Below are 12,660 nucleotides of genomic sequence, written 5' to 3' on the forward strand. Positions count from 1 at the left end.
AGCTCACGGGGCTCTAACACATTTAAAAATAACCCGTCCTTTTAAGTGGTGTGGTCCCTCCCACATTACTACCAATGCCGCGATCAAGGAAACAGTCAGTGGTCAGCGTCATTGCTTTGGGTGTGTGTGGGGGGGAGGGTTTACAGCAAAATAAATACCGAATGCTGGAGCACAGATAAATACGGAAGTGGCCATGTTCGGGAGATGAGAAGATTGCGAGTGTAGTCAGTGTTCCACGTGTCGACAGCACCTAGGCAGTTAGCATAAATCGGCCGGTGGGCAGTGAATAACTTGGCGCTTGATTCGTTGACGATTGTGGACCTGAACTGTATGAACGATGGCATTGCAAGCAGTAACAATCATAAATTGGAAACGAAGGAAATGCTCCCCCGGCGGCGGCGAAGAGGGAGGCGCTACAAGAAAATTAGCACTCGTGGATCGCTGGATTCTGGATTACCGACGAGGACGCTCAGCATGAACACGAGAGTTGAGAGTTGGAACTGGAAGAGCGCGTACAACTAGTACCGGGATGGGGGAGATCTTGCATCACATACACCTAAAGTCATATTAGTGCAAATGTGTCCGACGTTAAGCCCTGGAGGGTTCTTCAAGTCAGAGTGAGACTTTGAACGGGTATGCGCCTCAAAAATCAGGCTGAGCACTGCGCTCAGTTCATATAGTGAAGTCCGGACTCCTGGGCTGAGCCAGCGGCCGCGGGATGATGTGCCCCCGGCGCCGCGAGCTAGTCTGGCTAATCTAATCAGATTCGCAACTCCGCGCATGTTGAACTTCGAATGTGAACCTGAACTGTGTTTCTCTCACTCTTCTCGGCGGCGGGCAGTACGACTAGAATAAGTATCTGGCTTTCTCTCGACGAGAATAAAAGGAAGGATACCAAATAGAAAGTCTTGCGTTGGTTCTCCGAGTCTTCGTTGTTGACCTCTTCCTTGGTGGCACAAGCGTCAGCTATGCAGGACTCCTATAGTCTTACGGAGAACATATGTTAAAGGCTACGAACGGTATAGCAAGCTTCTTACCATGGCATGCAGTTGTCGAGATGCAGGAAACGCGCTGCTCTTTCTCTCACCGCTATCCTCGCCCCGCGCTGAATAAAGTGGTAGGATTCACCCTTGCATTCTATCTCTTTATCACATATTCATAAATAGGAGCGCAGTATAAAAATTCTAAAAAGACAAAAGAAAAACGAATACTCTAGCTAGTGTACTGTGCCAATGCGCCCGCCGGGAGATCTAAAACAGGGGTTCCGTAGGTTCCCTTTCTAACGACATTTCCAAGGCCACTTGCGAGGCATGGTACTGCAGAGCTGCCACAGTCAGAATATCGTCTTCGCTCGACTCCGTGCCATAGTCTGAAACTGGCGTCAGGTCCTTCAAGGCGGCTTCAATTGCGTACGAGGAAAGCCCTGCGAGCGCCATGTTGTAGGCAATGGGTGTCGTCCCCTCTTCCACCCACGTCCCGCCGACGTTATGGGTGTGGAGGCAGGACGGGCGCACCGTTCTGTTTGTCCATTCGAACGTGCCCTCCTCAGAGACGATGTCGAGCTGTTGGAGGTCAGGCTCTGTAGGCTCGAGCTTTATTGGCCGTTTGCCTTTGTCGAACCCGCCAGCGGAAAATACGGGCTCACCGGGTTGAAAGATGACTGTGTCGGTGTGCTCGAGTGGCCGGGGCAAGTGCGGGGCCCAGCTGGCGACGTGACTGCCGCCGTACCATTCGATGTCGGTGGAGCCTCTGTCCCGGACAGGTATGTTCCCCCAAGTGTAGGGCGTGTACAGCTCGCCGCGCCGCAAGCGTTCTTCTAGCCCGTTGCGGGTCTTCTGCCGTTCGGCCTCCAGTGCCCGGCGGAGGTTGTCCATGGCTAAGCCTCCTTCTAAGCCGTGAACATCCACGGGTTCGTAGCCTAGGATTGAGTGGACGCTGTCGCTACCACTCCACGAGGACGTGGACGGCTGGTTGGCACCCATGCATTCCTCACGCTGTAATGGCCGCTTGTGTGGTGTGAGGACAACCGAGCCGGGGTCGAACAATGCTTGGGGGGGCGTGCTGGGTTGCACGTCAACCATGTCGACGTCGGCCTCTGCGACGGTCATCTCCGTGTCGGAGAGCTCGGTCAGGGTCGATCCCAGAGACAAACTAGAGTCGTCAGAATCTGACGACAGCGACGTCAGAGACGACAGGGTTGGCGAGCCCTCCCGGGCAGGAACCGGTGCACCGGCGATCTCAAGAACCGAATTGTTATAGTTCCATGCGACGTTCGCCGGGGGAGGAATGTCGATATCCGCGTCGGTGTCTGGCCAACGTATGTGCACGCCCTTGCCAGTGGCGGACGGTTTGATGATGGCGTTCTTGTACAGCGGCAGTCTCGCGTACTCTTCGATACGCGCTGCCAAGGCGGGGTCGCGAGCCGCGCTCGATCGCAAGTAATACCGGTGTGCAGGGGCCATTTCTATGAGCAGGTATCAGCGACGCTACTCTCGATGTACGAAGGAAAAGCGAACCGGAATCTTGCTGCCTGGATTTGTGGAAGTCGCGGGATGTTCTTGGGTGTTACTGCACCGACCTTATATGTTGCACGCAAGGCCACGTCGCCATGGATCTGGGGTCCGGAGTTTGCTTTGTGCTGCGGTTCTGTGTTGCGCTGCGTGCTTCTGCTGGAGTGGCGGCCTCGTGTTTTCCTCCGCATCGCCAAAGCACAATGGCTCAATTCAGTCACAGTCCTGCCTTATTGGGAAGCCCAGCGTTTCGACGCCCGCGTGTGGCCACCACAATAGACCACAAACACGAATGCGTATGGGCTTGGGAGGGTACGCACATGCTCCCGCTGCAGTGACCGCTGTCTGCGCCGGCACGCTTGCAAGCACCTGCAGAACGGGGCTCAAGACTTGTTGCTTAATTTCCTGACCTTGTCGACTACCTAGAGTTCTTTGTGCCTTCTTCTGGTTTCACCGTGTTGGGATGAAGATCTATTGTTCGATTAGCACAGCCGCTGGGAGGTTTGACGTAATTTTGTTTCTGACAAATGTAGGTGCTTGGCTTCTGAAAGAGTTTAGTTCAGTTTGCTTAGTGCACAGCGGTAACCATGACAGATCCAACGTCGAAGCGATCGCCATCTCAAGGTCCTCGGCGAGTGGCTGTGGTGAAGGGTTGCACAATTGATTGTCTGTGGCAGGCCCGGAAACCTGAAGCGAAACTAGCGATGACCCGTGGCCGCGAAGCACGATATTGTAGCAAAGCGCAAGATGCAAAATTGAACAATGTTGAGAAGGGTCCCACCGTTGAATGAGAGCTTACGGCGATTGCTGGACAAAAGTGCCTGGTGCTTGCACCCCAATATTGCGCTCACGTGAGCCGCGCGCAACTCGGAGTCGGCCACCTATAAAGCTCAACGCCATTCCGCCCTTCTCTACAACGCTTCCTCGTTCGCGCTCAGCCAGCAAGTCTCCGCGTCAGTCGCGAATATCCCCTCAAGCCACGCCGCCTCAAGAGCCTCAAGACGCGTCTCGTATCCCATCAACCACGCCCCAACCCAACGCCATCGTCACTAGCGATATGTGGAACACCGGCCCCCATAAGCAGTGGAACTACCACAGTCCCTACCCCAAGTCGAAGAAGACAGTCCGGGAGCGGCGCCCTCGCCTTTTCAGGCATGTGCGTATGCCGAACCAGGCCTCTGCGTCGCCTGGGCTCCCCAGTGACCGCGCGCCCATCTTCACAGCTTTCCCCGCCTCTCCGTCGCACCCGAAGACAAACTTCAACGACCCGTCCACCCCGACGCCAAAGCCCATTTATATTACGCCCAGGAAGGTCAACAGACCCGGTCCCGTCCCAAAGACCGACGGACCGTCTCTGTTCCCAAAGAGCGTCTTCAACGAGCCTCCCGCGACGCCTCACACGCCAGTCGGCCCCTCACCTACTGCTATATACTTTGCGAAGAAGGAGCCCATGTTCGCAACCCCACCCGCTATCCCCTTCCCCTTCCCCCGGACGATGCGCACCAAACAGCAGCCTCCCGCTGCCAACCCTCTCGCAGGCACCGCCCGCCCTAGAACGGGGCCGCAACGCGTCCGCGAACAAGAGCGGGACGCGCGCCGCCTCAGGCGGGGCGTCGTCCACCACCGCAACCCAATAGTCGTCCAAGCCGAAGCGGCCGCGAACGTGAACGCGCTGCTCGAGGCGAACCCGCTCGCGCAGCAGATGCTCGCCGCGGGTGCGCTCGACAAGGAGGACCGTATGCTGCTCCAGCAGCTCTCGCACCTGACGATCCAGAAGGCGATACGCTCCCAGGTGGACGCTGGCCGCGAAGAGGTCGAGCGCGCCGCCGCGGACATGCGAGGGCACGTTGAGAAGATCGAGAAGCACGACAAGCAGGCACAGGTGCTCTGGGAGGAGGCGGCAAGGCGCGCGGAGGAAGAGAAGGCCCGTCTCGCGAAGGAAGAGATGATCCGGCGCGCGGAAGAGGAGAAGGCTGAGCGCGAGGAGCTGTTACGGCAGGCAACGCCTGTATGGGCGGAGATACCCCTCTTCAAACTGCAGTACGCCCAATTGGAACGTGAGCGGACGGAGCTGATGGAGGCAGAGCTGAGGAGGAAGGCCGAGGCGGACGAGAAACAACGCAGGGAGCGCGAGCGCGTTGAGGAAATGCTCAAGGATATTCGACGCCGGAGGCAAGAGGACGAGGAAAACAAACGCCTACAGCGAGAGCGCAGAGAGTGGGAGCATCAGGAGCACCTGCGCTTTATGCGTGAGCAGGCGGAGCGGCTCGCGCACCTGCGAAAAGAAATGGATCAGCGGCAACGGGACCAGGAGGCCTTGAGATGGCAGGAAGCAGAGGCGCAGAGGCAGAAAGAGGCGGCCCGCCAGCGACAGGAGGAGACCCGCCGGAGGCTGCTGGAGGAGGCGCAACGGCAGAAGGACGCGGCCCGCCGCCACCAGGAGGAGATCCGCCGGAGGGGCGAGGAGGCTAAGGCGAAGGAGGGGGGTCGCGCCGCCAACGCCTTCAAGCTCTACGAGGAGCGTTGGGCCATGCTCAAGCAGCAAGACTTCAAAATGAACGGTCCGATCCGTTTCTTCGAGATGCCATGGCCAGTCTTCGTGCCCATCGTCTCTCCCGCGGACGTCACCGAGGAGCGCGTTCGCGAATTCTTGTTCCATCCTCTCCGCTCGTCGGGCAAGACGCGGAAGGAAACCCTCAATAGCGATTTCCTCAAGTGGCACCCGGACAAATTCAGCGTACAGCTGCCCAAGATCCTCGAGGCCGAGAGGAGCAAGGTCGCAGAGACGGCTGAGATCGTCGCTCGAATTCTGATTAACATCAAAACAGAAGAGGATAATCATGGCTGTTGAGTCCGTGTATCTTATTCGTATTATTTGGCTGTTTTCCCTGGAACACTCGCTCGACTTCCCGTGCATGACCTTGATATGTTTCTGTGCTATGGCCCAACCCTATTCGCGTGGTACGTTCTCCTTTTCTTCTAGAGACCGCAGTTTAGATATGCGTGCAACAGGCTAGATGTATATAGATTCAGACAATAATAAGAATCACACTTAACTGCAACGATAACTAAGACGAATGTGCAGGCAGCGGCCTACCGTCAACATTTGAAAGCACTCTAGATCGCCAGGGGATCGTAAGCGCAAGTAATGCCATTTGGTGATAGCAAATAAGCTTTCTGTGTTGCTTGAATGCCAGAGTACAACTGGGCCGCAATGGGTCTTGCGATCAAGTTGAGGGCAACGGCACAGGCTGATCTGGAGTGCTATCTATGTAGTGAGCGAAGCATCAACAACATCGCTCCGAACCTCATTATCTCACGATTCCTCACCTTCCCCATGCACATCCGCGATCACTCCTTCAGCCACTTCTCAATCGCGTTCAACGTCTCAGCCGTCTGCTCGGCTTCGAAGGGGAAGAGCAGATAATCATGCACCGCATCGCGACCCACGAACCACCCCACTTTCTCCTCCCCGATATCCGCACGGATCTTATCGCGCAGCGTCACCACCTGGTCATACAGCCGCTCCGCGTCCCCCACCGCAATAAACGTGCGCGGGAAGCCCGAGAACGACGCCTGCACATTGCGCGACGCGGGGGACAGGTATGGGTTATGCTCGACCGCATCGGCACCCAGCGGTGCTGTGAGCACGCGCGTCACCTCCGCGAGCAGACCCTCGTGCGGGTCCCCGAGGAAGTCATAGTAGAACTCACGCTCCGACCCACCGTGGTAGTAGTGCGACATGCCCATGTCCGCCCACGGTGAGAGTAGAATCAGGTGGTAGTCCGGCGGTGCCGCGCTGTCGCGCTGGCGGAAGGCCTCGAGGGTGGTCCTTAGGTGCGCCGTGTTCTGGGCGATGTACCGCGCAAGGGAGAGCGCGAGATGCCCGCCTGCGGAGTCGCCAACCACGATGATATCTTCAGGGCGGAAGCCGAGCGTGTCCACGAGGTACGCGTAGCCTGCGAGCGCGTCGAGCAGCGCGGCTGGGAAGGGGTTGCGTTCCTCGGGCGGAACGAGCGGATTCATGTTGGTCAAGCGGAATTCGACCGAGAAGGCGCGAGAGGCGAGGGAGCGCCGGAGTATGGCGCGCGGGATGGTGGACATGAACTCGGACGGATGGGCAGACTCGGAGATGTAGCCACCCCCGTGGAGGTAGTAGATCACCTTCTCCCCTGGAGCTGCATGCGCGTCCGTGCCTGCGCCGTCTGTGGTGATCCAGTAACCGGGAATGCGCACGAGGTCGACGGATCCGGCGCGCGCCCAAGAGAGAAGCTCCTCTGTAAGGAGTGCGGGTGCAGGATCGACCCACACGCCCGCTACGGTTGCATCGTCTGGAATAGCACGGTGTGTGGGCCAAGTGCGGATGTTACCCACACTACACGAACCACCGTAAGTAGTGGAGACAACAGCAAATAGAGCATACGCACTGTTCTACGACGTCCCCGAACGCACTCCACTGCTTGGCCTGTGGGACGATCATACACTTCTGGAATGACCAAGAAGGGCGAGGGCGGAGAAAGGACGGCGCGTAGAAGATGGTACGTAAAGGTGCATCGATCAGGTAGTACTTCGCAGAGGCGTAAGATGTATAGAGCGTTTTCCACGGCTCGTTTTGAAGCCAGTACACCATTATGAATTGAAGTTCTCGAATGTCGGGTTGGAGGAGGTCAGGTCAGTATGCCCCCAACCACTTTAAGTTACACCGGACAATGCTTATCAATACACATGCTGCCCGAGCGTTCCAAACGGTGAGATCAAATCGAGACCATCGCCGATGCCGACGGCGTAGACCATAAGCGGACTTTGCGGAGCCCTCCTGAACACTTCCTCTGCAAGGGATGTCATGTGAAGACGAGGGAAGCGCCGCCTCCTCCCAGCAGAGAGACCTTGCTCGCGAAACTTGCCACCGCGCAGACTCTCGCCGGAAAATCAGAATGCCAACCATGTTTCAGCCGGTACTTAAGAGCAGGTAGGCAAGCCAGAAACCCCTAGTACTGTAATTCCACACCAGAAAAAAAATCCTGGGACTTGTGGGATTGGCGATAGGAAGGAAAGATGCCGGGGCGCGACGAGTACTTACCCTGAGTCAGACTCCCCATATGCACCCGGTTTCTGCTAATGATGGTGGAAGATTTGCGTGCCCGACATGAGGATGGCAGCTGAGAAGTGTTCAGAGTAGACGGTGCTGCAACTCAATTTCAAATTATTTGCAAGGATGCGGATGATGCGGTGAGTGGAAACTCGGGAGCACTGCCAGAGTAGCATGAGTATTCTACACGGATAAACATTACAAGGAGAAGTCAGCAAAGTTTCTGATCGAGGAAAGCCGTCGAAGGTGCATACCAGTGTACGCGCTCTTCCGGGAGGACAACCTTCGTGGAGACCGCCTTCGTCATCTAGCTGCTTACTTCTTCTCCGGGTAGAAAATGCTCTGTTTTCTTGGAGGAGATTGGATCCAGCTGCATGCGCATGGGTTGGCTATGAATTTTTTTTGTCTCTGTTCACTTTCGGAATCTCCCGAAGATTGCGACTCGGTTAGGAAACCCACGTGAAGTCCAGAAGGACTCACTATCCGCACCGTTGACCACCCCGACACCGTCGTCCACACTCCATTTTTTGGCGATACTAATGGTGAGTACGGTCTTTGGTCGATTGGGATCCTTGTGTGGATATTCGGTGGTTGAATGTGTTTGGAAGAACGGTGGATGGCGTCGGCAGGAGTCAGATGTACGTAGCGTGCGCTAATATCTTCTCGGTTCGCAGGCCTCCTTAGAACTCGCAGCAACATACGCAGCCCTCATCCTCGCGGATGATGGCGTCGAAATTACCGTGCGTTCTAACGTCTTCACATAATTGGCGTAAGCCTCACCTTCAGCCGCCGGGGTCATCAGTCAGACAAAATCATCGCTCTAACGAATGCGGCGTCAGTAGAACTGGAGCCCATCTGGGCCAGCCTTCTTGCGAAGGCGCTAGAGGGTAAGGACGTGAGGGAGCTGCTCTCGAACGTGGGCGCGGGCGGCGGTGCGCCCGCGGTTGGTGCGGCGCCCGGTGCTGCTGCTGGCGGTGCGCCAGCAGCGGAGGCACCGAAGGAGGAGGAGAAGGAGGAGAAAGAGGAGGAGTCTGACGAAGATATGGTGCGTTTTTACTCCGTGTGTTTCCTCAGGCAGTTCGCTTATGGTGTGCGCAGGGTTTCGGTCTCTTCGACTGATCGCTGTGCCGGTGTCGGTCGGTCGGTCGTATACATTATTGCTTTGCCTTGGTGGAAGTCAGATGTATTTGATCTCTGCATAACGTTCTGCATTCTCTGCACGACAATATGCAAGCTTCTCCTGGCCCGACTGCATTGTACCATCATCATTCTTCGTTCTAGTACGCATCCACAGAAACATTGCGAAACCACATGAATTTGGCCCATTGTACATTGACAATGTGAGGGCACAATGAGTGGAGGATGATCGATGAGTCACCATCTCGTCGAATGTGAATATGAAATTGAGATGAGTTCCCGTACTTCGCGCTTCAGCACCAACGGCTTGCAGTCGCCCGTGGCGGTGAACTCCGCGGGATTAGAGATCGTGAACCAAGTTGGACGTGTAGAAAAGCTACGTGACCGTGGCGTTGACGTACTTCTTCGCCTCGTCAAGCGAGTCCGTGCGGTCCGTCCCTTAAGACCAGGTCCACACCAGCATCCGGGCGAGCCAGCTGTTGCGCCCTTCCCAGTTCTATACACCGTACCCGTACCCGCGCATACCTTGTATGGTATACCGCGGTGTGACCCGTGTTATTCTTTATGCGCACGCGGCAGGGTACGGTGTGACGCAAGATCATACTGGGCGCCGATCGGATCCGAATAATCGACCGCCGTCTCATCGGAGCACGATGCTTCTACGCCGTCCATGTCACCCTCTGTAAAAACCGGAAGTCAAGTGAAGTCTAAATATTGTCAGGCTGCAGTCAGCGAGGTTCAGAAATTTGGCACCGTAGTCACAGAGAAGTCAGGATAAGTCCGATTTCAGTCGCCAAAGTGATCCTGCCAAGAAATTATGTCATCAAATGCAGTCAAATCCTAGTCTGCGAAAGTCTGACACAGTTGATTGTCTCATAATATATGGCATTCCGGTGCTCATATGTTGGTTCTTTTGCACTCAGGTTGGAATATAGCTGTAGAGACATGATCTAAACCATATGAGGTTATGTACTACAAGAAAATTATACAAATAGTCATGAATAGTCAAATTTGCCAGAATTTCGAATTTGGCTGACTACACTTTGACTTCCCGTTTTCACTGAGTGTCACCTGTATGAGTCAGTGCTTCATGGTTCTCGCTGTGCTTTGCACAGAAGGATGCACATTCTGTGAAAGAGCATCAACTTGGCACGACAGATGTTGCGCAGCACTGGCACATGCCCATGCGATGCATCTTGCCCGGACAAACTGAGGTTTATTTAAGTACACAAGCCTAACAACCTTGCTGTGCTCATTCCACTCATCCAGTCATTTACAGGTGGTGTCTGAAAGTACTGTATGTCTGTTACATTATCATCAGCAAGAGGCATCTACTAATTTGAATATTTAGTTGCATTAAAAATGGCTGAACCTAAAGTCTGGCAACATTTTGAAGCAAGGTACACAATTGCTGGGTATGTAGTTCTGTCCTATTATATAAGAAATAAACACCTACTGAGGCACTTTTGACAGAATTGTACAAAATCTCGACATTGAATGGTTCATCAAAGCCCGCGAAGACATTCAGAGAGAACATCCAGCAGAACCAGAGGTCATTGTGATTGAGTGCCACAATCTTCTCGTGGTAGAATATACCAAAACCCATATAAATAATGCATCAAAAGCACGTATTGTGTGAGTAAGATTTGTGAATTAAATGATCAACTTGAACGACTGATGGACTCAAACTTTCAAGGTGAGGTGCCCATAGTGATGGAGATACTGAATATGTGACAGTTGAGTTTTTTGAGAGGGGACAGAAGCTTAAGACAAGATTTAAGGGTAAATCAACTGGGCGCTTCCATGTCCACACACATAGAGAGAAGACTTGGAGAGCCAGACTCACTGAGCTGTCAGAATACCAATAGTATACACTTTACTAGTGGATGTGATATCCATAATACAGTAATTTCAGGATTTCATGCATCTCAATTGGAAAGTTTCAATTATAAAAAGTATACATACATACACTTTGTGGGTGCATGCACAGTGTGGTGTGTACATAACACCATCTTGTTTTAGTTTCTTTTTCTCATGTCTGCTCTACAGATTGCAGTGTTGAAAATGGAGTAACATATCTAACAGCAAACATCTCCGAGCTACCGTAGTGTGCACAGCAAATATCGTAAAAATAGGGGAAGACTATACAGTAACAAGAACATCAAGACAAGAGCAGAACAGCAACAACTTGTTTGGGAACTGAAACAAAGAGATATAGATGTAGGATAGTATATTCATCAGCATGGTTACAGCAGCGGCGAAAGACAAATGGAAATGAATAAAGGTAGGCATTGAGGACAGTATGTTCATCAGCATGGTTACAACAGTGAAGGATCATTGTGCAGAGTACATGAGTAATCCATGCAGCAGTGATCTCTCCTTATTCACAAAGCACGAATATGCAGAACAGAACCACCAATGTAAGTCTGATTCGTGCACTCGATCTGCAGCCGCACAAGAGTCGACGTACTTGAACAACTACAATGGAGCTCAGCTGATACTACTCTCCGGATGTGAATGACCTCAGTCGAAGACAATGCCTCCATTGATGTTTATGCATTGGCCTAATTATCCCATATTTCGATCAGTCAACCTTGATAGCCACCTCGATTAAATGATGCCACGCACCATGGACGAACTGAGACTCTGGCTTCACGAGGTAGAAGATCAGTTCTCCGATGACAGTGGGCTCTGCGATTGGAGTATCCTTCGTGTGACCAAGCATGTCGACCTATATACAGCTGTGGTGCATCACGTCTCACTAGCAACAAGAGTGGGCTACCTACCATGGTTGAATTTTTCTCACTCGCAACCTCATTAGACTCCCTCACTATTCAGAGAGACTTGTCAGGACCTATAACCGTAACTCTGCACTGACGTTTGAATGCACTGAGTGGCATGCAAATCATCCCAGGAGCATAGCTGTTGACAGTTATGGCATGCTTCGCCCATTCAAGTGCTACAAGATGGTTTCAAGCAAGAATACGGGCTCAGCTGTCCTTCTCAGTGAGAACAAGAAGGTCAAGGTGCACCGCAAGTTTGGGTAAGTCCCCGCACTGCGAATTTTGATGCGATGTATACAGAAAGATTGGGCATCCCTGGTCATGCAAAGTGCTCATGAATGCGGGCGTCTTTGTTGGCGGGTGCTCTGCAGACTCACCCATCTTACCAGCCATGGAACAAGCACCTGGAAACAATTGATCAATACCAGGAAAATACGCTAGCCGGACAGTGGCAAGAATCACTTACCTATGATGCTTCCACCTCGTCCCTGCTTGATCATCTGGAGAGCGGCATACTTGAAAGACAGGAAGACACCCTTGGCGTTGACGGACATGACACGATCATACTCTTTGACAGAAGCTGCGGCCACTAATCAGTACGCACTCTTGACGATGAACTTCAACAGGGCGATGCTTGCGTTTGGGACCATCTGGCAGTCAACAAGGTATTGAGAATATGCGGTGCTTCACTTAGACCTGAGTCCATACAACGTCCAGTCCACCAAGTGTCTCTACGACCTTGTCAACCACGGTCTTCACGTCGTTCTCATTCGATACATCCCCAGTCACGATGAGAAAGTGCCTGCCCTTCTGCTGTATCTTCTCAACAACTGCCTTGAGCGATTCTGCCAGTGAAGGAATGTCGTTCACGGCAACATCAAATCCATCATCCTCAAGACGCAAGGCGAGGGCATCTCCGATTCCTTGAGAGGCACCCATGACAACTGCGATGCGGGTGGTAGACATCGATAAAGACAGGGCAGAAGAAAGAACATCACTCTGGACTGAGTGTCAAGGCAGTCCCTCCGTGGCCAGTTCAGTGTCAGCAGAATGCCAGCATACGTAGCCTGTCAAAAGTTCTCGTGACTCCGGTTTGCCAACATTGGTTGGGTAATCCTCGAAGGTTTTAGTCTGGTCTGGG

General features: G+C 53.4%; 5 protein-coding genes across 5 annotated transcripts; 2 read left to right on the plus strand and 3 right to left on the minus strand.

The window, feature by feature from the left end:
- Positions 1-1,250: 1,250 nt before the first annotated feature.
- SCP_1102630 (hypothetical protein) lies at positions 1,251-2,462 on the minus strand (the record flags this gene model as incomplete). Its single annotated transcript, XM_027762698.1, has 1 exon — positions 1,251-2,462. One exon carries the CDS (start codon positions 2,460-2,462, stop codon positions 1,251-1,253), a length of 1,212 nt encoding a protein of 403 aa, XP_027618499.1.
- Positions 2,463-3,567: 1,105 nt separating this feature from the next.
- Positions 3,568-5,361, plus strand: SCP_1102640 (hypothetical protein; the record flags this gene model as incomplete). The annotated part of the gene is made up of 1 exon (XM_027762699.1): positions 3,568-5,361. The coding sequence occupies one exon, from the start codon at positions 3,568-3,570 to the stop codon at positions 5,359-5,361; it is 1,794 nt and encodes a 597-aa protein (XP_027618500.1).
- Positions 5,362-5,861: 500 nt separating this feature from the next.
- Positions 5,862-7,140, minus strand: SCP_1102650 (hypothetical protein; the record flags this gene model as incomplete). Its single annotated transcript, XM_027762700.1, has 2 exons — positions 5,862-6,885; positions 6,938-7,140. The coding sequence occupies 2 exons, from the start codon at positions 7,138-7,140 to the stop codon at positions 5,862-5,864; spliced, it is 1,227 nt and encodes a 408-aa protein (XP_027618501.1).
- Positions 7,141-8,138: 998 nt separating this feature from the next.
- On the plus strand, positions 8,139-8,718 carry SCP_1102660 (60S acidic ribosomal protein P1-alpha 3; the record flags this gene model as incomplete). The annotated part of the gene is made up of 4 exons (XM_027762701.1): positions 8,139-8,141; positions 8,274-8,339; positions 8,402-8,644; positions 8,698-8,718. The coding sequence occupies 4 exons, from the start codon at positions 8,139-8,141 to the stop codon at positions 8,716-8,718; spliced, it is 333 nt and encodes a 110-aa protein (XP_027618502.1).
- A 3,008-nt stretch (positions 8,719-11,726) lies between these two features.
- On the minus strand, positions 11,727-12,485 carry SCP_1102670 (hypothetical protein; the record flags this gene model as incomplete). Its single annotated transcript, XM_027762702.1, has 3 exons — positions 11,727-11,923; positions 11,986-12,099; positions 12,242-12,485. 3 exons carry the CDS (start codon positions 12,483-12,485, stop codon positions 11,727-11,729), a joined length of 555 nt encoding a protein of 184 aa, XP_027618503.1.
- Positions 12,486-12,660: the final 175 nt, after the last annotated feature.

Source organism: Sparassis crispa (genome assembly GCF_003851025.1).
Source record: "Sparassis crispa DNA, contig_000011F, whole genome shotgun sequence".
Lineage (NCBI taxonomy): Eukaryota > Fungi > Basidiomycota > Agaricomycetes > Polyporales > Sparassidaceae > Sparassis > Sparassis crispa.